At 35.6% G+C, this 25,851-nt stretch overlaps 1 protein-coding gene across 5 annotated transcripts in view; it reads right to left on the minus strand.

The window, feature by feature from the left end:
• setd5 (SET domain containing 5) overlaps positions 1-25,851 on the minus strand; it is a 50,193-nt gene that overhangs the window by 11,286 nt on the left and 13,056 nt on the right. For 2 of the 5 annotated variants that reach the window (XM_056459762.1, XM_056459761.1), the window contains exons 3-21: positions 25,311-25,594; positions 24,699-24,757; positions 22,563-22,750; positions 22,415-22,453; positions 21,561-21,806; positions 18,731-18,879; positions 18,484-18,601; positions 14,603-14,712; positions 14,264-14,510; positions 13,261-13,341; positions 11,841-12,038; positions 11,409-11,750; positions 9,474-9,719; positions 9,249-9,372; positions 8,896-9,155; positions 8,733-8,789; positions 6,067-6,549; positions 3,107-3,199; positions 2,322-2,557 (exon numbers count right to left, since the gene is read on the minus strand). In XM_056459762.1, the coding sequence (XP_056315737.1) occupies positions 2,322-2,557; positions 3,107-3,199; positions 6,067-6,549; positions 8,733-8,789; positions 8,896-9,155; positions 9,249-9,372; positions 9,474-9,719; positions 11,409-11,750; positions 11,841-12,038; positions 13,261-13,341; positions 14,264-14,510; positions 14,603-14,712; positions 18,484-18,601; positions 18,731-18,879; positions 21,561-21,806; positions 22,415-22,453; positions 22,563-22,750; positions 24,699-24,757; positions 25,311-25,594 (3,560 nt within the window). The remainder of the gene's footprint in view (positions 1-2,321; positions 2,558-3,106; positions 3,200-6,066; positions 6,550-8,732; positions 8,790-8,895; positions 9,156-9,248; positions 9,373-9,473; positions 9,720-11,408; positions 11,751-11,840; positions 12,039-13,260; positions 13,342-14,263; positions 14,511-14,602; positions 14,713-18,483; positions 18,602-18,730; positions 18,880-21,560; positions 21,807-22,414; positions 22,454-22,562; positions 22,751-24,698; positions 24,758-25,310; positions 25,595-25,851) is intronic. The other 3 variants (XM_056459763.1, XM_056459765.1, XM_056459764.1) reach the window with 3 other exon arrangements.

Genomic DNA, 25,851 nt, shown 5'->3' on the forward strand with positions numbered 1-25,851 from the left:
ATCAGTTTCTTCCCCCATTTCACAAGTGTAAGTACGTGCGATTAAAACTGTTGCCTTGTTTACTCTAGTTTGCAAATTATGCATTTAGTTGTGTTTTGTTACTTGTAACCGCGTGTACTGTATCAGGTTAACTCTTTATTTTCTCATATCGCGTGTAAAGCCACGTTGAAAACGCGATGCGTGCCGCTTTGTTTACGGATCGCCAGCTATTCCTACACACATGCAACGGCCAAGTTACAAAATATTTCAGCTCAGATTCAAGGGACCTGTCTAAATTGCACCCAGCAAGCTGAACTGGCGCTCTAGTCTAGGCGAACGGTGAGTGTGTGTGTGTGCGTGTGCGTGTTGCGCAGGGCCGGTTCAGCAAGCTGAACTGCCGCTCTAGGTTAAGGACAATCACGCCGCCCTCAACCCGAAAATGAAAACGAAATGACCCGTTAGCAACGTGAGGACCGGGGGGTGTCGCAGATATAACCGAGGAAGCGGGTGGTGAGGGAGGTGTCGCGGACGTCTCCCTTTCTATTGGTGTTGTGTCTTCTAAGGAGGAGGAGGAGGTGTTTGAGTGTGTGTGTGTGTATGTGTGAAAAGAGCAGGTGAAGGGCTCCTCGCCAGTTCTTGGAGTTTTTGCTCAATAACATAGTTTGTCGTCTGTTTTTTTAAGTCCATCGTCTGTATTTACATTCACCCACTGGCAGCCAAAATCCACACCTTACACTATGAAGCGTGTATGCACTGTGACTACTTTTATATTGTTGGTTAGCTGCTGGGCATTTCACTCTGTCAGTTTCGACCAATCACAACAGGCTGTCATCGGTCCAATCAGCGCAGATTAGCTTCACGCTGAGGACTGGTTTGGGTACAAATGAATCGCTGAAAGAATCATATGGGAGTCGCTGGGATAATTAGGTAAAAATAAATGCAGATTATAAGACCATGAAAGTGTTTTTTGACCTTGCATGCATATTAGACTGTTGTTGGAGCCCCTTAAAACCTAAATATGACCCTATTTCATGTATAATATGGGCTCTTTAAGATAAGTTCAATATTTTTTAAGACTTTTTAAAGACCTTCTCAGAGTTTTTAAAACCTTATCGCCAATTCAAGTTCTAATCAGTAGTTGTTAATAAACAGTTGTAGTTAAATAAATCAATGGAGCACAACCATGCAACAGAACTCAGATAAGCTCAGATAAGAAACAAAGCTTGAAAGAATAAATCACGCAGTTGTTTTTCAGTGACAGGCTTCAGCCACTGTTTAAACTCGTCTTTCTCCAACAAGGAGTACGCAAACTTACATTTTCCCATTTTGCTGTGTGTTTCGCTCTATGGTTTCGCTACATGTGGAGAGCGTCACATCATCTTCCTGCGTTTGTGACAAATTATGTGACATCACCCAGATGGAGGAGCTTGGCCGGATGCGCCCTGGCCCGAACCAATCGCATGGATCGAGCACGCCGTTGTTAAAATTAGGAGGAAAGTAAATATATTTATCCCTTTTTGGAGTCAAACACTTTGGACAACGCTTGAACAAAATTTAAGACCTTGTAAAAACGTGATTAAGACTGCATTTTAAGGGCTTTAATTTACTTATAATTGACTTTTAATACTTTTAAGACTCCGTTTTAAAGGGTCATAAAACCCTAAAACACATTTATAGATGTTGACAGATGTGTGGCATGTTGCTAAAAACACTATTATAAAATATACTGTATATTTTACTATAGAGTACAATTTTATTATTTTTGTAAATAAAAAAAACATTGAACTCCATTGCGTTAGAAATTAGATTGTTTATGGTTTTATTGTGAGAAGTAAAATGTAAATTATGTAATATAAATATATAAAATATAAAATGTTAAAAACATATATAGATCAGTAATTATATTATTAAAGTATTTTTATATATATTTTTAAATAGTGTTAATTAAGAAGTTACCATGGCAACTTTAATGTAATACAGTTTGGTATATTTAGCTTTGGCCCACCACCCTCAATCAAGTTAGGTTTTTGGCTCTTCATAAGAAATTTTGAGCACCCCTGTTTTAAATAAATAATATAGAGAAAGAACAAAAATGAAATAAAATATAATTATATAAAAATAACAAAAACTTTTCTGTATTTGAATCAATATGCATTAGGACCTCCCTTCTTAATCAATCCAAATATTTCTGACTCCAACGCATTCTAAAGGTCAACTGACAGATCTTCAAACTCCCTCAAAAACCTTGAATTTATCTAAATGTTTAGGTTATCTGAAATAATCCTTAGATCAAAGTTAAAAAGAATAAAATAAAATAAGCATTTTTTCACCAGTTTTCTCACCAGTGGTTGGACTTTGTGTGGTTTCCAGACCTGACGGCAGGAGGACTGATCTCCTCTATTTGTGGGAAAGTCTGGCGCTCTGGTGAGAATGAGTTGTGCGGAGAGACAGCCGGCTGAAAGTGTGTTCGCAGGTGTCCTGGAGACTCTGTGCGAGGGCAGATGGAGCTGAGGTTTGTGACAAGGGGTGCTGGGTCCCGTGGCCCCTTTTTCCGTTCCCTGTACTCTAGCAGAGAGACCTACACGGAAAGATAAGATTGATTAAAACACTGTACAGATGCTCTATCCTTCAGTAGATTCTCTTAGTACACGCATGCGTCGTAACATTCACATGTTCACAAAAAGCAACACATGCATGATTGTACTGTGACGCCGTCAATACTTTCAATGAGCATGAGAAAAATATAGCATGCATTATTACTCAAGTCTGCAAATACACCACACTGAATGCCATCACATTAAATGTCTCTTTTCAATCAAAAGCTGTATAATACAAAAAAAATGTTTTTCAGTTATATCTTTGCCAACCCATAACCAGACCATGAGAAAAGTTAAGACTCTAAACTACAGAAAAAAATAATAATCCACCCACATAGACAACAGACAAATTGAACATGAGAAATGTTTTTGAAAGCACCAGCTTGTCGGAATGGACACAACTATCTCTGCAGCTGTGAACTTGAAGTTAAATCAATTTGCTCGATACAGATGAGGGACTACATCATCTGATGATGCAAATGTTATGGACATGCACACTTCTAGATGGAGGCCATTTGTTTCATATTCACCATGTTCTGCCCTGGCTTGAACTGGCCCCTTACAGCTAATGCCTGGTACCCAGACAAGCCAGCCAGCTGACTAGCAGCACTCACCATGACCCTCTGCCTTGAGAAAAGGGTGAAAGAAAGATTTTGCAAGAGTTTGAAGAGCAAAGAGAAAAGAATTCCCTCAAAGCTAAAATTAACTCGAAAAGCTTATAGGTAGGAGAGAAAAAAGTATTGGTAGAAGAGAAAAACAGGAAGCAAATAAATGACAGAGCTAACTTCATGGTTTCATGTCTGACAGTAAACCATCAGTGTGTGGAAAATGCTACTTTCTCAAAGCTTTCTAAAAACTTCTTTTTGGAACAACTGGCTTGAGTTTAGAAAAAGTTATTATTTTATATGACACTGAACATTTTTAAAGGTGGAATTATGCAAACATATGTAAACAAGGTAAAATGCCCCAGTTTTGAGGTAAAATAGAGGCTATTTGTTTTTTATTTGTTAGCAAATACTGGAAATGAAAAGTTTTTGGCACTGTTAATGGTGCAGATAATTCTAAACAGATTATTTAAAAAGAATACACCAACCCAAACTGACAATACAGTGGGGGAAATATGTATTCAACACGTCACCATTTTTCTCAGAAAACATATTTGTTGACTTGAAATTTTCACCAGATGTTTGTCACAACCAAACAAATTCCATATATGCTAAGAAAACTAATTTAATTAGTTTACAAATTAAGTTATGTGTATTAAAATGAAATGACACAGGGAAAAAGTATTAAACACATGAAGTGAGCTGTAGAAAGACAGTGAAAGCCCAGACAGCGGCTAAAATCTTTCAGTAGTTATTCAGCAATCCTCTGCCCTTCCTCATTGTAAATTAATATTAGCTGCTTCAGTCCAACATCCACATTATCAGGATGATAACCAATGAAACCAAGGTGGACATTTCAGAAGAAATGAAAAAGAAAATCAAGCTGTAGAATGGCCCAACCAATCACCTGACATGAATCTAACATAAAATACAAATTCAAGATCAGATTTGATAGACGATACCCACAGAACGGTCAAGATTTTTACACTGTTGAAGTCTGTGGGAAAAAAAATAATAATAGATAAATAAATAAATAATTAAATAATCACACCTGAGCAATTCATGTGACTTAACTCTCCATACGAGAGGCGTCTTTAAGCTGCCATCACTAAAAAAAGCCTTTTACATAAAGTATTAAATATGTTTCAGTAGTTTAGTACTTTCTCCTTGTGTCCTTTCATTGTTATTACACATTTTTTTTTCAGATTTTTCAGTTTTACATTTGTATTGTTCGGGTTTTTGCCAAAATCTGGTTATTATGGATGTCAACAGGTCCTTTAGAAAGATTCCCAGAAAGAAACATGTAGTGTTGAATACTTTTCCCCCCACTGTATAAGAGCACACTAGAGAGCAGCTGTATAGTACCAATAAAAGTTTTCACATTTAATCCTCTAAATATGCCTTTAACCTATAATAAAGTTTTCATATTCAATCCTATAATTTTTTTCAAAAATCAGATCTGGTGATGTTTTCCAGAAAGCATCCAAACAAGATGTTTTTTAAATCTTAATTTGTCACTGGTGTCAATTAAAAACGTTTGTCTATTTTGTCATTTTTTTAGATAATGGGAAGTTAATATTTACACACTCATAGAAAAGCGGCTGCTCATGTACTTTGATGAAAAACAACAACTTTGCTGTCAGTATAGGTTGTTTTCACATGATGTCATTGATGAAGTGCGAAATTCAGATCAGAAGTGATTTTTCTACATTGCAATCGCTATCAGAACATCACAATATTTGTTTTGTGTTGTATATACTTGTTTAAATCAGCCAAAAAAAGAAAAGACAAACAGCTTTTATAGACTTTCAAAAGTTTTTTCTCATAAAAGCAGGAAATATGGCTGTAAAACGGAAGAAAAGGCGGCATATAATACATTTTTTTTCAATACATCCATGTATACAACTTTTTTGAACGCTATCATTCAATTGACAGCACCAATACAGACATATCTATGTGTATAAACAGTAATGTGTTATATAAAATCAGATAAAAAAACAACAAAAAAAACAAAACAAAAACACCATACTGCAAAATCCAGGCAAATATAAATAACATTCCCGTCCATGTAATCGCAATAATGAAATATCAGTCTTGTTTTGCAATAATCCATGTCTTTACTGGCGTTTAGGCAGAATAAACAACCGTAACGTGAACATTGAGATGCACAGCAGCGTAAATATTCATTAAAGTTAGTTAATTTCCCCTTACAAAAATAAATAAATAAAATAAATAACGTAATGTAGACTACGAGTCCACACTTTTATCTGTTATTTCGTCATGTCTGGAAGATATCTGGATGGGGAAACGCTGTAGTAATTCATAACAAACATGTTTTTAAACCACATAGTAAAGTGTATAATGTGTACAACACTTTGTTAATGAATGTTACAGAATACTGTAGTATATAGCAAAATATTTTGGGACTGGGGAGAAATTCTCACTCCAGGCTAAAACCAAAAGTTGGCAACCCTGCAAATATATTTTAGTTTATTAGAAAACTAAGCCCTCTTCATGATATAAGGATCATGCTTAACATATGTGATTATCTTCTATTTATATATCCTTTAAAATATAGTATAAATCACAAAAATACAGACTTTCCTCTATGTCGCCTATTAAGTTTTTTACTTCCTGCCCTCCATCTGAATTTCGCACACCACCAGAACCACGTGATTGAAAATAACCTATATCAGTGCCTTAAGCTGGGGTCACATTACCTCAGTAGTGGAGCAAGATAATCTCTCATTAATTTCAATGTAATGCAATAAAAATTAAATGAACATTCTTTTCATTTGTTGAATAACATACCAGATGAGGCATTACCATCATTTAGTTAGTATGTGTTTAAAAAAATAAGAAACTATTGTGGCCGTAGAACTTGCCTTCTTCTTCTGTGGTGGATTGCTAGGGTGAGGTGAAGTGCTGCTCTCTGAGTATCCTCCAAACTGCGTGTCCAGATACAGCGAGGGAGAGGCAGAGCCCACTTCCATCAGCAGCCCCTGATTGCACACTGTGCTGAAGTCTGAATCTGCAGTGGCAAAACTTCCGTCTGCCTGTGAGAACTGTCTGTCACTTACGGGACCCGTGGGCAGATTGGCGTTGAGGGGCGAGCAGGTGTAAATAAGGTTAAACTCTGTCCTAAAGGCTTGTTCTCTGGTCTGCGCCTCACTGGCATGTGAAACCAATGTAGAGTCACATAGAGTGGATGCAACAGCGGAGCTGCGGGGAGTCCCACCGCCAGATCCGTTCAGAGAGTCTGGAGCAGGAAGGGATAAGTCATCTGACACAGGAGCTGGACTTCCCCGGCTTGTGGGGAAATCAGGGAAGGCAGGGACCCGCGAAGTTAAGTCTGATCGCAAACAGGGCTGAACAGGAAAAAAAAATCTGTTTCATTATTTCAATATGAAAAGACCCCTGTTTGTTTTCTAAAAAAAAAGTCATGTGTTAGTTAACTGTGGAATTTGACAACATGTACAGTAATTTCTATCACTATGTTCTAAAATGGACTCTGACATCTATTCCAAAGCAGCTTGTATAATACAATAAGCAAAACATGAACACAGTGCACACATTTGCGCCCAAGAAATGTATGTAAGCCTAAGATTATTTGCATTTCTCAAATTGAAGTAGTTCCAGCACAAGATTTGACTGGTCATCATGGCTCTCTGCTCTGCCCCCTTGTGACAATGACCATAACTTAGGTTGTTCTGTGTAGTATACTGCAATGTTTTCTGAGTTTCAATAGAACACTAATTTAATTCTAGTTAATAATTGTGGTTATAGACTGGACTTAAAAAGATATTTGTGTTATGATTTTTTTATTTATACTATTTATAAATTTTTTTGTGCAATTACTTGCTTGTCAATTGAGTCTGTGGGGAAACATTCAGCAATTTTTATGTTTATTATACGTATATTATACATGTTATTATATTATATTATACATGTTTTTTAGAATATCATTTATTAAAATAGATGTTTCATTTCAGCTTTTCATTTTCAAGTACAAGTTGATTTCAAAAGAACTATTTGTCAATATATATTTTCTCATTAAGAATTTCTTTAAAGTATACAGGGTATATACAGGAATCAGAGATTGAAATTCAAAACCTTTTAAGATGTTTTTAAGACTCTTTGCATATATTTTTAAGACCTCATCACTACTTCAGGTTTCAACCAGTAACATTGCCGCGATTTTAACTTGCAGTATATTTACTAAACACTAATTGCAAGAAACGAATCCTAAACTAAAACTGAATTTATATACTGAATAAAAAAGTTAATCCAGCAGTTGGCGCCTTTACAACAGCAAGAATGACAGTGTTTCCCTGGTTACTGCAGTAAACAAAGCAGCATGATGTCAAATCTAGCAGGATTTGTTTAATTTCATAAACTACACAGCATCCCAATATTCAAAGATTAAATTCAGGCAAACTTTAGCATACTGGTATAAAATTTAATACCTTACTAGGCCTGTCACAATAATCGATATATCAACTTATCGCAAAACATATGGACATAACCTCAAACATTTTTGGTGATGCAATATATATTGCCCATACATAAAAAACAATTCTAGCAACATTTTAGCTGATTGCACAACCTCTTGCTCCCTATTGGAGGTTTCAGTGTGGTTAAATAAACACTAGTATTTACTATAAATTACTGTAGTATATTTTCATGTGGGTGTCTGACAACTGAAAAAAGATCTGGTAGCAGATATCACAGCATCAGTTACTTTTTACCTTGCACTTTTTTGTTAATATTTACTATTATTTATTTGTTAGGTTAACGTCTTCACATTCTTATTCCAATGCCTCATTATTAAATAGTTAAAATGACTATAATTAAATGTAATATAATACAAATAAAATATGATGTGCTCTTTTGTGGAGTGTGCTTGCATTATGATGCTATTATAGTGTAATTCTGGCATTGTATAATGAGTGGCATAAAATGGTCTTTAAATGACAATAATACCATTTATTGCAATATATTTTGATGCAAAATATCATACAACAAAAAATAGATATAGTGACAGGCCTATACCATGTAAAATAGCATTTAAGACCTTTTAATACCTTTTAAGGGCCTTAAATGTCTCTAAATTGATTTAACAATTTTTAATACTTTTTAAGACCCCGCGGACACCCTGGTATAAATATCTAGTCTCATTTCATTTTGTGAACCCAGTCTCGTGTCTCGTTTAATGGGATATGAGTCTCATCACACCCCTTATAAACAGCATTTATAACAAAAGTCAAGCATGAACTTGTTTCTTTTTATACTTACATTTTCATAGTTGTGAATAAATATTTCTATCTATAGCATTGTAGATAATAATCTATTATTCTAAATGTCTTTTATTTAACAGTACTTACCAGTAATAAATAAAAATGACAACCACTGAAGCATTTTATTAATGGAATTTTGATATAAAGTCACTTAAACTTCATCACAACCGTTGCACACAAAAATGGCAACACTAACCCTTGAATAGGCTATATATTCAAAACGTCAATCTATATGTGTGTGCACTGACACTTACATCTGGAGTCAGAGATTCTGATATGTGCACAGGTGAGGCCTCGGGAGATGAGATATTCTGTGGAAAAGAACCAAGTCACAAACACAACAACTGACTTAAGCAAATATCATTATGCTGCTTTGCTGATAGGTTATTTTGTGTGTGTGTGTGTGTGTGTGTTCACCTCAAACTGTAGAGGCGTATTGCAGCGGCTGGCAGGCCTTGATGTGAGAGGGGAGTAGGAAAGCACAGTAGAATTTCGCTTCTCTACTTCCCCACCTAAATAAAGCGAGCAGGGGTTGAGGAGTGAAGGAAGAGGTGTAATGGGATATTCCGAGGGCAGAGGTGGGGTGATCGGGGACAATGGACGCAACAAAAGTTCAGAGGATGGAGCTGCCGTTTCTGAACACTTCAGTTTCCTTTTCTTAAATGGTCCTATCAGCTCTGAATGAGAGGGAAACATAAAAAGATGCTGGTTAAAACCCAGACTGATGACACCAAAGCTTGTGGTTAATAACGTGCAGGAGGAACCATTACCAGGTTTGAGAGGCACAGAGCTGCTGGTGCTGCTGGTGTTACTTTTGTGGGAAGAATTGGACTCAGTTCCGTCCTCCAACAGGCCAGATAACATGCTCTCATCCAGGGCTTGTTTCATCCACCGCTGCTCAGACAGACATGGAGAGAAATGACCTTTTAACCCAAATTAAAAGCTACAATTATATCTATGTCATAGAATTCACTTGTTCAGGAACCCGTTCTGACCTTCTTGCATGAACCATATGAAGGGTCAATCATAAAAGGTCGCCGGCGTCTTTCTGGGTTAAAGGGTGAGCCGAAACGAACATAGTGTTTGGGGGTAGTACAAATGAGGGGTGAATGAGATAATCCTGGCAGCATGTTGAGTGTAGTGGCCAGAACTGTAGGGTCAGTGGTGATGCGTAGAGGACGTTCCACAGACTCTTCCACTCGCTCTGGGACCTTATCATTCAACCACTCAGTCACCAGGTACTAGAGAGAGAGCAATGTTTTAAAAAAATTACTCAGCTCTGAAACAAAACTGATCACAATATGAATGTAGAACTTTACAGACTGATACATGTATGCCATTTGTATTATTACTTTTATTATTAATTATTTATTTATTTATTGTTTATTTATTGCCACATCAGCAACTTATGGCTATTTCGTGGCAAAATGGATAAACATAAAATTTTACATAAAAACAAATTCGTATTACAATAAAAAGTTACTTTGACAAATATATAGGATAAAAATAAATAAAATTCACACAAAAATATGTTCAAAGTTAATTATGATTTTTCAGTTCTATTTTTGATAAATAATAAGATTCTTTCTGGTGGTACCTTTTGAAAAATGTCCATCAAAGTACTCTCCTTCTAAACTATGTTTTATTATTTTTACTAATTTTCATCTCTTTTTTTTTTTTTTTTATGTAATTATCTTTTTTATTTTCTCAAATGGTCGTACACTTACATCAGATCCATGTCAGAGATTACACATCTGAATACAGTCACAAATAGAAGCAAAAGAATTCCTCAGGCATATGTCCAAAAAATAGAATTTTACAATCAAAGGGTATCACAGATTCAAAGATATTTTGTAAGGCATTGCATGTTTCGCTCCAATATTTTTAAATAACCGAGCATAAAATGTGACAGTGATTTGCTTTTTGATTTCCGCATTTTCTCCAGCATACAGACAAATTTCCATCATGATATGATTTGTCAGAGGGTGTGATAAAAAAATCTTATTAAACTCTTCCAACCAAATTCCCTCCATTTCTGTGATTTAGATAATTTCCATTGACACCTCCATATCTTTGACCATTCATCCTGTTATAACAATTCCTCCTTTCGAATGACATGTCTAATGATGTATACATTTTGTTCAACAACGGATAATAATCTAGCTTGCAAATTATGTATTTAATTGTGCTTTGTGTTTTTAATTGTTTTCTGTGTTTGAATTATATTTTGCTCAAAAATGTTTAAAGTTTTAATAAAGGCTTTCACTCTCAAGTAACCATTTACGGGAAAATACCGGATATATATTGTATACCGTCATTCCTCCTAAAAATACTGGGATAAGATATTTTGCCCATATCGCCCAGCCCTAATACACTCTGCACTCTACTTCAAAATTGCTGATAAGCCACGGTGGCCTTTCGACCAATCACAACAGACTGAGTCATCGGACCAAACAGCACAGATTAGCATCGAGCTAAGGAAACTCCCCCGGGTTTGGAAACAAATGAGTCGCTGAGCGAATCACATGAGACTCATTGGGATAATTAGATAAAAATAAATGCATATTATAAGAAAATGAAAGTGTTTTTTGACCTTGCTTCCATATCAGACTGTTGTTAAGGACCCCCAAAACCAAAATATGACCCTGCTTTAATGCATAGGGGCTCTTTAATGTTTAGAGTAAATATTGTTCATACTGAATGAAACCACTTTTTTTTTTTTGTTTAACTTCTACATTTTACCTTTCATTTTCTGCTTTAAAGACTGTTAACTGAAAGGATTTGTTTTTTTGAAGAAAAAAACGCATACAAAGGTTTACTTTTGTAGTTTATGGTCACCAATATCGTTCACTTTGACCTTGTGCGACATCTATTCAGGTAGGATTATTATTGAGAAAATATGGTGCAGGATTTTGCATGCATGATCTTACCTTTTTGGTTTTTGGGTATCTGACATGCGTCTTGTTACTAATCCCTGAAGCGGCAGCTCCATATAGTTCTCCATCCTGGAGATGACCACAGTTTGGAGCTCCCTCTCCCTGGCCCTGTTCCGTGAGGCCAGCTCTTGCACTCCCCTCTTCGCTACCCACCACAACTCCCTCCGCTGCTTGCTGGGAAAGAGCCTGCCGCTGTCTCCGAGCACGCTGGGCTGAAGTGGAGCGGTACCTGGAGATACGGCTCTTAGGACGTGGTTTGGAACTGCGGGCAGGCTGTGGTTTCGGAGCAGGACTGGGTGTAGCAGGGGGTTTCTCAGAGTCAATGTCTGCTGTGTCCTAATGAAAAACCAGTGAAAGTGTGTCAATGCATGGCCATTTTGAGCTAAAGCCAAATTTGGACAAAAACAAACAAAAAAAAGTGTCTACCAGAGTGGCAAAGGAGGAGCGCCTAGTACAGACTCCTCCTGCTGCTGCTGCATTTGGTACACAGTTTCCTGCTGAGGCCACTTCTGCCTCCCCCGCTTCCAGTTTGGTTTCCTCCGCTGTAACATGACCACGTTTCTTTCGCCTCTCAAGGTTTTCAAACATGTGCATTATGGCCTCTGCCTTGCGTTCTTCACGAGACTGGGGGGGGGGGGGGGGGGGTGGAAAGATTAAAAGATTGGCACGCAAATTCCTTTTTTTTTAGCACTTTCTATTTTTTCTCTGACTTGTTTTATAATTAATCTTTTGTATTAAGTTTTATGATGATCTAGATGAAGTCTAGATAAACATAAAAAAGCATCTATCTATGATTATAGCTTAATATACTTCAGATAGAAATGTTTCGACTAAAACCTTAAGAGCTTTGTTAACTCTACTATAATCATAAGTAGCCACATTAGTTAAAAAACAATTAGTGAACATTTGGTGAAGCTATAATGCACATTTTGGGTATAAATATGCTGTTATTCTGACAAATGATCATATGTTAATATTTTTATTAAATTAATATCTAAATTAATCTAACATTTTAATCGCTATGAAGTTTATTATATTAACGTCATTTAGAAATGATGACAGAATAAATCATTTTTCAGAATTTCTTCAGATATCACAAAACATCTTTATTGAGGACTATTTTGGTAATGATAATCATGTTGTGTTCAATTGTTTATTGTGCAATTTGATGAAGTAATTAGTTGACTTACATACATAATCATAAAAATTAAGCCAACTTAACAGTTCCAAGTTACAACGAGTTTACATACTTTTAATTAAAGTCAACCTATTGCTTATAGGTAGAGCCAGACAGAACCGGGGGACATTTTTTGTTTTTCTGCACATACGTTTTTAAAAAGATCTGCGCATTTATGCAGGATGGTTTAGAAAGTATAGTAACTAAAAACCTAAAATATGAAATAAAAGAGAATGACTTTTTTTAAGGTTTACAATGCAAATTCAAGTTAAATCACTTGTTTGGTAAATGAAGTCTCTCATATAATATAGGAAAAAAAACATATTACTTTGCAACCTGTATTGTAAATAAACCATATCAACATTTGAATATTGTTTAATAATCTTACAGAAATTAAGATAATAATGGAATAAATATATACTACCATACATATACATATATATCTGCAGTTTTCTGTGCATGCAGATTCCCTGTGGGCCTACTAATAAAGTCAATGGTTTACACACTTATTTTAAAGTAACTAATACATTTTTACAGTGTAGTTTTGATTCATTCATGTAAAAATTAAATTACATGACATCCAGTGCAGCCCAGTAAGACCGCTGATAGTGTTAGAATTAAGCATCAATTATGCATTCATTTATAAATGTCCCTTTAATGAAAGCTTACACGTCTGTTTGGTGTTAATGCTCCGTTCTCATCTAACTCCTCTTCTCCATTCTCCAGCTTCACTCTGTTCATAACAGCATCCTATAGCAAAAAAAAATGAATGTATTCTGAATATATGAAATGAAAGTATACTTATAACCACTTACAATTACTACATTCGGGGTTCATACACATTTTTACTACATGACTTTTCCAGGACTTTCAAGTCAATTTTCATGACCTAATGTTTCATGTAATGTCTACATATACCTGGTAAATCATAAGAAACACTTAAATTTATTACAGCATATCATAAAACACGCAATAGTTTTGATTTATTTTTATATCTATGTAAAATAGATGATGCTTACACATCACTAATAATGTGAGAGCATGTTTTTTTAAAAAATTTAAATAAAAACAACTAACCTCCATTGCAATATACAGATATTTGTCAAACTAATTTTAGATCATCTTAATAGTTTGTTAAACTAGTAATATTAGATGAAATTACTTCTATTATAAAGCCGCAATCACACTGCACTTTTCGCTCCATAGACTTCCATTCGTAGGCATGCAAATGCGGCAGACCAGAAACGCAAGCACGTGTTTTGCACTTCACTGCATTCGAAATTTCAAGCTTGGTGAATTCATAGCTGTGATTGCGTGAGACCAATAGAAGCGAATTTAAAATAAGAAATTTTAAATATGGAGCAATCGCTCACTTTTATTAATGTCTAATCATATTGTTTAACCCCACCCCTTTTCGCAGCGCTGTACAACAGAATTTGGCAAGCACAAGCTCTAGTGTGACCGCAACTTAAGTCGCTTTGGACAGAAATGTCTGCTAAATGACTAAATGTAATTTCCATGACTTTTCCAAAACTTTTCCAGGCCTGGAAGATGCCATGTCAAAATTCCATCACTTTTCCAGGTTTTCCATGATCGTATGAACCCTGTCCATTTGCAATAAGCAATAAAGAACATTTCTTTTTTTTGTAGTTAATTTTTCATGTACACAAACCTCTGTATCGCTAACTCCATGTGCTTCATTTGCATCTTCCAGCAGATGGTTACTCTCATCGGATACACCCGTTACGAGTTTGTCCCCTTCCAGCTCTCTGCGTCGCGCTCGTCTCCTCCGTGTCTCTGCTCCAGGCAGGGCAAACTGTGAAGGCTGAGGGGACAGCAGTTGGAGGGGACGAAGATTGTGTCTCTGCACAGGACAGTCTTGATTGCCCTTGTGACATGCACAATCCACTTTGTAATTACTGTGGGGAGATTCAGAAGAAAACACTCCATGTACAAAACTTCTGATACAAAGAGTCAACTAGACTTCGAGAAATGAATCTGAGTGACTAACCAGCAGCTGAACTCGTAATCAAATCCAATAGTGACTTCAGAATCCTTTAAGATTTGAGCAACTGCATAAATACACAAGTGTATCATCCCTTCTGCTATCATGTGCCGCACCTGTGTGTTATTAAGCAGAGGATAAAAAAGTGAGAGGTTGCTAGCTATCAAAAGGTCTAATCAAGATTAAAGTTGGACATAGTATTCTCAAAAAGTCCCTTAAAAACACAGCATGCATGGAAAAACAGTAAAAGAAAAACAAATAAAAGACAACCTACAAACAAATGATAAAATCAGGCTGTGATCCCACCGAACACGTTTTCTTGAGGTGAGAACAGTGGTGTAGTCCTTGCTATACGCACGTATACTCCGTATGCCTACTTTTTTCCAAGAGCTGTTTGGGTATTACGACTTCTGAGGATCAATAATTGCGTATACCCTCGGTATACTCACTTGTTTTGCTGATTAGACCTCCCTAATTTACATGTATTTGCGTCCCCTTTAACTGTGTACCAATCTTTTTTTTTAAACTCGCATCTTACTTTTTTACAACTGATGCATTTTGAGTTTTCCGAAGACCACGACAAGTCAACTGAATGATGATGTCTCGCTGAAACGCTCAGGTAAAATTATAAAACAGCATGGGTGTCGTTTAGCTCTCCTATATTTCTATTCAGCCCCCTAAAAGTTTTGCGATTAGCTCATGAACTGTACACTACTAAATGATCACCTCAGTCCCCTTTAATTTTGATATAAAACTGGCGGCAGACTTCCGCCGCTCCGTTTTCAGCTAGTTTTACATTACATCACAGCTGTGCAGTGCGAGAGCACAAGGTGCGTGTTTATCGAAAGATTGTTATAATATCTGCATATACAGAAACACTTGTATCACTTGTGCCCCAATGGGTCATAGAGGAGCATTCGGGTTTCCCCATATACTGTTTCCTCCCCTCCTTATTACTGCTGCTTCTTCCAGCGAAAATGCAGCTCTTAACAAACATTTGGCTATGTTTATTTCAAAATTAACTATGAAAATAAAACACATTACAGTGCATGTGGCATTAACTATAGCAAACATTCATGCACAGGATTAAACACAGTGACAGAACCACTCAGTGAGTGTACTCATTTTAACTGCATATCAGAGTGAAACATCACGTGTTGTATCTTATTATTTATTTTTCCTATTATGACTGATATTATGATAGTAAAACATGTAAAATAGCATGTACATATTTATATGTTGATTTTTATGCCATTTTGAATTTACAAAGCGGCTGTTTTATTTAATATATGGGAAAAAAATTATTGAGTATAGAAAATGATTTGTACTACAGTAAACGGGTATATGTTGAGCCCATTTGGCTCATTCAGAACTCAAATGCCTATGCCTGTCTATGAAATACAGTGGAATATTGCTAGTTTAGTATACAACCCTACCATATTAGTCAAACATTTTTAAGTGTATCATTTTAAATTCTTACTTAAACGCGTAACAATATGCGATTAAAAAGGGAAACTGCAAGTATAGCGACAGCAGACTCCTAATAGCTTGGTTTAAAACAAGCATGCACAAATGTAACAATCAAATATAATGGCTGACTGATGTTTAGAAAAACCTATTAAATGTAAAAAAATAAGAGAGTAAAGAAAGTTTCAATATTAAAAAGCTACATACTGTATTTTATTTGAATCGTATTTGAAGGTGTGCTTTGCTTTTGTTTTCCTGATTTTATTTTTTTTTTTATTTTAAATTTACAGTTTATGTTAACAACATACTGTACTTGATATAGCAGTCTTGAAACATGATTTTTTTTGTACAGTATTTACATTTTTTACAAGTCCCTTTATAGTTAAACAGTTGGGTTTTACCACAGCGTTATATATTCAGCCAATCTTTGGGTCTGCTAGGGGCACTACTAGCTAAACATAAATCATTGAATAGGATTAGACTATTAGCATCTACCTTTAAAACAAAAAAAAAATGTTTATGTTTATTCCCAAAAAAAGGTTGTTTTTTTTTTCTTTTAAATGGATAGTTTTCTCAAAAAAATGAAAACTTTCATCATTTACTGAACTGGTTTGTCTTTTTTCCTTCTGTTGAACACAAAAGAAGATATTTTGAAGAAAGCTGGAAACCTGTAACCATTGACTGATATTGACAACATTGGCATAGTATTTGTATTTCCTTTCGTGGAAGTTAATAGTTATATATCTATATATATCTAACGAATCAAAGAAACATTGACTTTCGTCATTTATTTGCCTACTTTGATTGAAAATTTGGGTTGGGTGCAATGGTACACCACCTTTTTTTAGGACTACACCACTGGGTGAGAAGTGCCTTTTTAAAATGATTTTCTATTGCAACAAGTATTTTGTGTGTATTTCATGCTCCCAGTTTTTAGCATCTGCTGCGCTTCGCATTTTGATGGAGTGTTCTGTGCACCTGCAGTTTGATGTGCACATAAAAAAATCATTGATAGTTGGCGCCAATAGCCTAGTGGTATTGCGTGCCGACATATAGCACCGACATGCTCACGGTGACCCGAGTTCGATTCCCGGCTCAAGGTCCTTTGCCGATCCATCCCCTTTCTCTGCTCCCAATGCTTTCCTGTCTGAAATCTCTACTGTCCTATCATAATAAAGGTGAAAAAAAACCTAAAAAAGAATTATATATTAAAAAAAAAAAAAGTTGATGGAAATCCAAGATGCGCATAAGTTTTGAAAATGCGAATAAAAACATGCGCATAACTGAGTAGGATAAATTTACTATTCGATGAGAAAAGATGTGCTTAAACTATGATGGGAACACTTTTACCGAGCAAATTCCAGTATGCGCAATAAAAAAAGTCATTTGATTTTGTTATTAGAGATCATGTGATGACAAAAATGTGTGAGAATGGATAAACCAGCAGGCTGAGCACAATGTAAAGCATCTGAATTGTTTTGGTCATTCTTTTGGCCAGTATTAGTGTTATTATATTACTAATTACCTGCAAAAATGCCAAAAGTATCTGTGCTCTGCGTCTCACACCTTCAAACGCCACCACAAGATCATTGCGTGTTGGTATCGTCTTCTGAGGCGCAAGTCATTTATTAAATAAGGAAAAGATTCACGCAGCTTCTCCTACCGCAGCAAATTCAGTTTTAACTTTTGATATTTGGCGCCAGTTAATCAGGAAGTGACGATTTTGTTCCCTTTTACTACTTGGATGGAAACGCTGTTTTATTCGCATGTCTTTATTCCTGTTTTGCGTATAATTTAATTTGCATCTTTGGATGGAAACATATCTAATGTATGTCATGTGCTCCAGCACCAAGACCATCGATCCCGAGGTTCCTTAAAACCTAAAAAGTGCAGCACACTGCTCTTTTCTAAAGACAACAGAAAGGAAGTGCAGGAAAGGAAGTGAAAACCTCACGTTTTCAAAGCATGTTCGGTGTGACTGGCCCCTTAAAAAGGCAAAACAATAACATTATTTATTATAAAACATTTACATGGTATAATTTGGTTTCTGAAAAAAAAAAAAAAAAAAAACTGTAGAGACCCTGACTAATAACAGCATAAACTTTAATTGAAGTTTACTTATGTTTTTGATAGGGCTCCACAAGATTGGAAAATAATGAGATGACAATATTTAATTTTTCTGCAATATACATTGCCATATGAACACAGCTTCACCAAATGAACTGAATATTGATATTTGAAATAAATTCATAATTTTAGAAATATTGGGTTTATTTCGCAGGGCATTGAATTTGCATAAAATAACCTAAACACAACAAGCATAGAAAAATAAATTAGAACAAAGTTAAAAGTGAAATAAAATGTACTTTATGAATTTCTGGGGAGTTTAACACAATTCACAATAGAGAAAAGATTCTCACCTCAGCATTAGGAGTGCATGATCTTCTGATAAACCGTGCATCATTGCCAAAGGTTCGGGCATCCACACACATCTCCACTTCATTGAACTTGGAGTAGAACAGGACAAATGGATATGGCCTAGAGTCGAGGCGATAGTAGGAAACAAAAAGACTGATTAACAATACACACAATATTTTCCCCATTCAAATATAGTAATTATGATGACCTAAAACGGATGTTCAAAATTATATACATACACGCACTTACTTTTTAAAGAAATGTCCGTTGACTTCAAACTGCTGTCTGAGCATGACTTTGCCTCTATACTCGATGATGAGTGTTTCGGGGTCTAAACTCCGTGCAGCTCTGAGAATCTTCCTATGTTTCTGCACACGTGTTACACGACCCAGCTGTAACTGCACAAAGATTATATACTTTTTAGTCAGTCATTTTAAATATAGTTGAAAAATGCGAGCAAATTCCACATACAAAATCATTTTAGCAAACAAAATACCTTATTTTACAAAAAAAAAAAAAATCCAACCACATGATACTGTATACTTCATAGTTTACTTTTATATTATCACATATTAGCAGAGTTTACAATACTTATTATTACATGTTCTCACACTAAATGTTTAATATTAAAGAAATGGCAACTTATTAGTGTTTCCTTGACTGGTTGAGTGGCCATGCAGCAGGGTTGGCTCATGTAACAGTCAAGTCAAGTCACCTTTATTTGTATTTTTACACTGGGACTTCTGACAGATAGTTGACAGTCAGGTAGACATTTTTCAGTGACTTGTTCAGCAGTTTACACCGGTTCACCAGAAGGTGGTGACTATCTTTCTTCATAAGCAAGTGTTGCTCACTTGTAGGCTTTTATTCTACTGGTTTCATAATGTATTATTCAGCATTTACTTGCTGTTTTCGACTAATTATACAGTCAATACAAAACACTTCTAATGCCATTTCATTCATTCTAACTTTTTAAACAGCTAAAGAGATGTTGAATATAGAGATATGATTTTTTTCCAGATTATATTTGTCAGGGCAAGATTTAAATGTGAGAAAAACTGTTAAATATTCAGGGCATGGCATTACTGAGGATATGAGTGAGGATAATGATATGCACAGGGATTGTCGATTTATGCTCACGCAAATATGCTGGTGACAAAGTTTTTATATGTGTTCGAAGCATGTCATGTTAAAACACTTTAGAACCTATTACAGTTCTTTATTTACAGCTCCTTTGTGGTATAATTTTAAAGAAGAGTCTCCATAAGCTGCAGGTTGCATGTAATGATTGTATGAGGTTTCTGCTTAAAAAACCTAGATGGTGCAGTGCAGGTGTTTCATTTTTTAAGGCAAGAGTTTGATCATTTTCTGCTTTGATGAGAATTTTGGTCAATAAGTTTTTGTCAACTGGAGAATTCCCAGAATAGCATTTTAATGTTGTTGATTAGTAGTGTAATGGATTACAGATCTCACGGTTTAGATCACATTATGGTTTTTTGTCATGGATCAGACCATTTTTCCGATCAGCCAAAAAGAGGAGAAATAAAAATAAATTGTAAAATACTCAGTACTGTGAAAAATTTGCTGTTACAACTACTGTTGTTGATAACACTAAATGTAGAAATCTAACATAATTTGTACAACCCATATTTATTTTTAGTCTCATTCTCAATAAAAATTCAGTTATTCACTCAAAACTTTGTTTCATTGCTAAATGGATGATTTTTGAAGAATTATTCAGTGGCATATTTTCAATGGCTGGTTGTTGCCACCTCTTAATTAAATAATGTAATTGCTGCCTACAACTTTCATTTTTGAGCACAAGACAGTGATTTTAATCTTAACAATAGTCATCAGTGGTTTTAGCTAAACTATAAACTGTTATCCCAGTACTGCTGTGCTATTTGACTGTTTGTAACTAAAAACTGAATCTTTCTTGACAAAAATATTTTTTATTTTAGCAAGAATAAAACTCCCCCAAAAAAAGTACACTTACAACAAATACAGATTTTTTTTATTTTGCCTACTCAACAATTCACATATTACTGTCTGGCTAGTTTCTGTCCTCTACTTATAAACTAAAAAGGCAATATTGGTCCAACATTCCTGACCATTATCACCAATAAAGCCTAGAAATTGGGCATCAGTATGTTGTAAAGTGATACGTTCATATATTCCTTTCCAGTTATCAAAGACATAATTTGTTCATTTTAGTTTTGTAACTTGTAAATTGTTTTAAAATTAAAATTGTAGCATATACATCAGTGTAAAACCTATGAATGGTGGAAAAACATATTTTGTAATATTAAAAACACCTGGGTCTCCACTTTTGCATGGCGTCTTTTTTGTTTTAAACTTATCCCTCAGGTTTTTCCAAATTGTTATAAAAACTTTCCTCCTTTCCCACTGCAGTTGCAATTTCTCGCCAAGAATTATTGGTCATCTGGTTCTCCCTGTGATCATGCATGGACGGATCATAAAGCTGTCTGTACAGTCATCCCTGTTTCAGACAAAATCTCTTCAATATGTTTCATATTCAACTCAAATCAAACGCGGTGCCGCGCAAACTGTTCACTTGAGTCTCAAAAAATTTTGTGAGCTTTGCCAACTGAAATCATGTCACGCGCACCCAAAGCGAACCTCCGCAAACACAGCGGAAGTCACAATCGCCGCGCGCACTGAGCTCGGTAACAGAAGGCTGAATGGCTATTGCATGTTAGTCTAATTTGTAATACTCATTTGTAATATTTACATTTGGACGGGTGAAATAAAGAACTATAACACCACGAAAACCAAGCAACAAGAACAAAAAAGAATTTTAATGAGCATTAGATGTAGCGTTACATGGACATCGGAAAAATAAGACCTGTGCTAAAATATTTAAAACCTAGAACAGCGAATTTAAGACTTTTTAAGGTGTAAAATTTTGATTTTTAAATGTTCTACTTTTTAAGACTTTAAGAACCCGTGGAAACCCTGTGCTATTAGACCTAGTGTCTGGAAATAAAATAAATCAATCCAACTTGGGCTTGATTCTTCAACTGAGATACTTTAAGGGCTTGTGGAAACCCATCTCTACCTGCATTTGTGAGCCCAACACAGTGTTGTTGCAAGCAAGTTCTGTTCGGTTGATGGTATCCATGGCGACAGTAGATGGTGAGGGGGAAGAGTTGCCATTGGCACAGTAGTGTTCGAGGAGGGTCTGTACATCAGCGCTGTACTGGTTAGCCAGAGCCTCCTCATACTGGTCCGTCCATTGCCGAATTCGTGTCTCCCACCCTTCAGTTGTGTTCTCATCCAGAACACTGGTCTCTGACGCAGAGTTCTGCAACAATAGTCACATTCATGTATACACAGTGCATTATGTGATACAGATTGAGAGCTTTTCACAAATACAAATAAAAATATATGCAGTCAAGACCCAACGTATTCATACCCATGGCGATACTGACTTAGTTACTTCAATCAGCAATTATTTTTTTTGACCGGAAATGTCACAGGCTTCTTCTTATGCATAATAAAACAATGTACAAAAGGCATCATTGCATAACAAAAGTTCTCAGCTTTTATTTACATTAGAACAAAAACTTTAGGTCAAAATTTGTCAATAAGGTCACATACATCTGCTGTAAAACATCTATAAAAATACAACAGCATCAATATTTAGCTTAATGCTGAATTCAATGATTAAATTCTACAAGTCTGATTCAGTTAAAAGCATCTCCACAGAAGAAAACAAAGTAATCATTCATCACAAGTCTGTTAATGTTGATTCGATTTCATTATAGGTCAATGTTGAAAAATGAAATAGACTGAGCTATAAAGCAGTTCTACAGAAGATCAACCACATCAACCACATCATATCTACACTGAACACTTTATATGCATCCAATGATACCCTAGATATAGAGAATTGGATGTTTGAGGCCATACCTTCATCCTCATGGATTTTCTGGAGCCCTCTCTGTAAGCCTGTAATCAGAATAGGATTTCTTACATTATATTATGTAAAACAATCAGCACCAGAAACTTACCAATGATCTGCTGTCTTTGTCAGTTGAAAAGGATTATTTTATCCTACCTTAACTTTCTTGGCTTTTGGAGTGGTGCGGGTTTTCTCTGTGCTCTTCTTTCTCTTTTTGACCTTGTTGTGTTTGACTCTTTTGACAGTGAGAGTGATGCTAGTGGGTGTGTGTTGGGTGGCTGTGTATGACACAGCAGAGGCTGACATGTCCTCATCACCACTCTCTGTAGCACTGCTCTCACCCACTGTTAAAGAAAATGGAAATCAAACTCAACGACAAGCTCAAATTAATATAATAATGGAAAACCAAGTAACTCTGGACAAAAAATTTTTTCATCAAGATATATGAACCAATGAAGTCAAGTGGAATGTTTTGACAATGGTTCCCTTGGTTTTCTGATGAACATTGCATTTTTTTGGAGAATGCATCTAAAATATCTTCATTTGTGTTCATGTTCAGAATGTTCATCAGAAAACCAAAGGAACCATTGTCAAAACATTCCACATGACTTCATTGGTTCAACTTTAATTATACAATGCTCCAAGAAAACCTGTAAATTTTGGCAAACAAAAGTGTTCTCAGAGCTTCACATGATTATAGTTGAACCACTGGAATGTTAAAAAGAGCGTTTGGTTCCTTTTCTAGCCTTTGAACTTCACAGACTATAGATGTCAGTGTGCTCTCAGTTGGATTTCATCTAAAATATCAAGTTTGTTTTCAGGAAGATTGAAAGTCTCATGAGATTGGAACAACACAAGTGTGAATAACTGAAAGCAGAATTTTCATTTTTGGACAAACTAATCCCTTAATTGACTGATGTGTTTTTGGTGTACATTTTATATCCATTGAGTATACAATTTACTGCAATTTAATCAGTTGTATTGCTACTATGGTCTAGTAATAGAAAGATACTGATTGGTTTATGAAAGGTGTAAAAAATATGGGCACATCATGTACAAAATATTTTGGGCTAGATCATGGCTATTAAATTCGTTTGTCATGTAGACCTGTTCATGAAAAGCATCCCAATTAAAGGGACGGGGATATATGGCTTGCAATTGAGTGATGTCACAAATATATATAGGTGCCCATGTGTTGTATTATTTCACCATAAGTCAAGCAAATACACATTTTATTAACATTTAGAAACAGTCATGTTATATTTTGTATAACAACATCAGTGCATTGTACAATAGGCTTTTTCTAAAAGTGTATTCAAATGTAATGTGGTATTTTGACACTGCAAAACAACAACATCAGGGACTAAAAAGAATAGATCACACATAAATGAAATTTTACTCACTATTTACCTCTTATAAAGCTTTATGGGTTTCTTTCCTCCAATGATCACTAAAGAAGATATTTTGAAGAAAGCTGAAAACCTTCTATGGTGGTAAAAACAAATATTATGGAAGTCAATGATTACAGGTTTCCAAAATGTCTTCTTTTGAGATCAAGATTTGGAAGAGGTGAAGGTTAGCAAATGTTGAAAGAACTTACATTCGTGGGTGAACTACTCTTTAAAAGAGCAAAAATAAATAAATAAATACAAAAAATAAAAAATCATAATAATAATTATTATTATTATAAACATTGCACTGTTTCAAAGTAAATTATTCCACTAGCCATACTTAAACTACAACAGTCATTTTAATATTTGCCCAATAGGCTTCTTTCTAATGAGAGAGCGAAAAAATTTTGATTATGCAAGAGCAATGGCATTGTTGTATATGTTGTCAGGGCAGTATGTGTACAGCAGTGCAGGTGCTGGGTGAAGGATGCTTGATTACTAATTTTAAATGGCATTCATGTGTAAGAATGACGACTTACACATGTAAAAAGATATTTATTTCTTTACAAATGTGAATAAAAAAACAAGCAAAAAAATGTAACTAATGAAAGTTATCATCTATAATAATGTTATCAGGCATAATCATGTGTCATTGGAGAGACGAGTCATGCCAATTGCCTGACACGATACTCTGCACTGTGACTGTGGTTTGTGATGCATGGACCAAATGCGAGCACTTCACAACTGTAGAACCCATACTCCTGCTGAACTAAAATAATTCTAGAGATCTCTTTCCACGTTAGGCCATACCTGTCTGCAGGGGCTGGGTTCAGCCTGCATACTACCAATTGAATAGCACTGGTATATATTAATTCTCATCTAAGTGTGTGAAAATAGTTACCTGAAACATTCTCTGCTTTTCGGCGTTGCCCATCGAGCCCTTTCTTCTTCTCCAGCCCCCTGCAACAACAGCACTCCTTTAATCACTATTCATAAGAGCAATAAGTAATGCCATAACTCACTGTGAAGCTATTGATCGATGTTTATATGGTCAACTAACGCTGTGATGAATTATCCCATTACTATCACACAGAACTGATTAAAAGGCCTAGGCCTCGGTCCAGACTGGTACATTTAAAAATGTAAGATTTAAAATGAGCTTTCTAATATAGTTACTTGTTCTCCTTGATCATTTATCTGTTTGGAAATTATAAAGTAAAGCCTCACCAGACAATTAGCTAAAAACTTAAGGCAACATAGCAATTTTCCTATAATTATGCTGTTAAATATATGCATTCCTATATGATACCTTTGGTGAATTTATGGTAAAAATAGCCAAGTACTAAATCAAGTTAAATCAGACGGATTGTAAGGATACCACTCCATTTTAGAATGTTTTGGAGGGCTTAACAGTGGAATACTCAATACATATATTTCCTATGAAAAAAGGTTTGACATTTATAAATAAATACCATTAAAGCATGGTGGCAAGTATCTATTACATATCACATACCTGCAGTTTTCACACTTAATAAGGAAGCCATCCTGATTTAGATGGCACGAACACCAGGAAGGTGGAATAGCGCCCTCCACCACCTCCTCCTCCTCTGATGAGCTCTCACTGTCAGCAGAGTTGTCTGGTTCATTGGTGGAGAAACAGGGGCGCGATCGGCCCAGAGTGCCGTTGCGTTCCGCATGGGAGAAAACAGTCTGGGAGAGTGGGGAGGCAGGAGGGGTGGGAGGGGGTGGAGCTCCATAGTTATGATCCTGACAACACACAACGGAAGACTGTTGCATCTTCAAACAACGGTGTTCAGGCACAACAAAAGAGAAAAGGAAAGAGAGAGGGGGAAGAGAATGAAAGGTGGGGAACAGGGAAAACGGGCAAGAAAGAAAGAAGAGGTGGGAATGAAAAACTAAAAACATGGCATTCAAAAATAAACAATATTTCATGTAGCTAAGAATGGTTGGGCTAAACAACAATCATAAAACAAATGAGCTGAATTCAGTTAACTTAAACTTCATTTCAATAACAACAAAAAAAGTTTATGATT

This window comes from Danio aesculapii, chromosome 6 (genome assembly GCF_903798145.1).
Source record: "Danio aesculapii chromosome 6, fDanAes4.1, whole genome shotgun sequence".
NCBI lineage: Eukaryota > Metazoa > Chordata > Actinopteri > Cypriniformes > Danionidae > Danio > Danio aesculapii.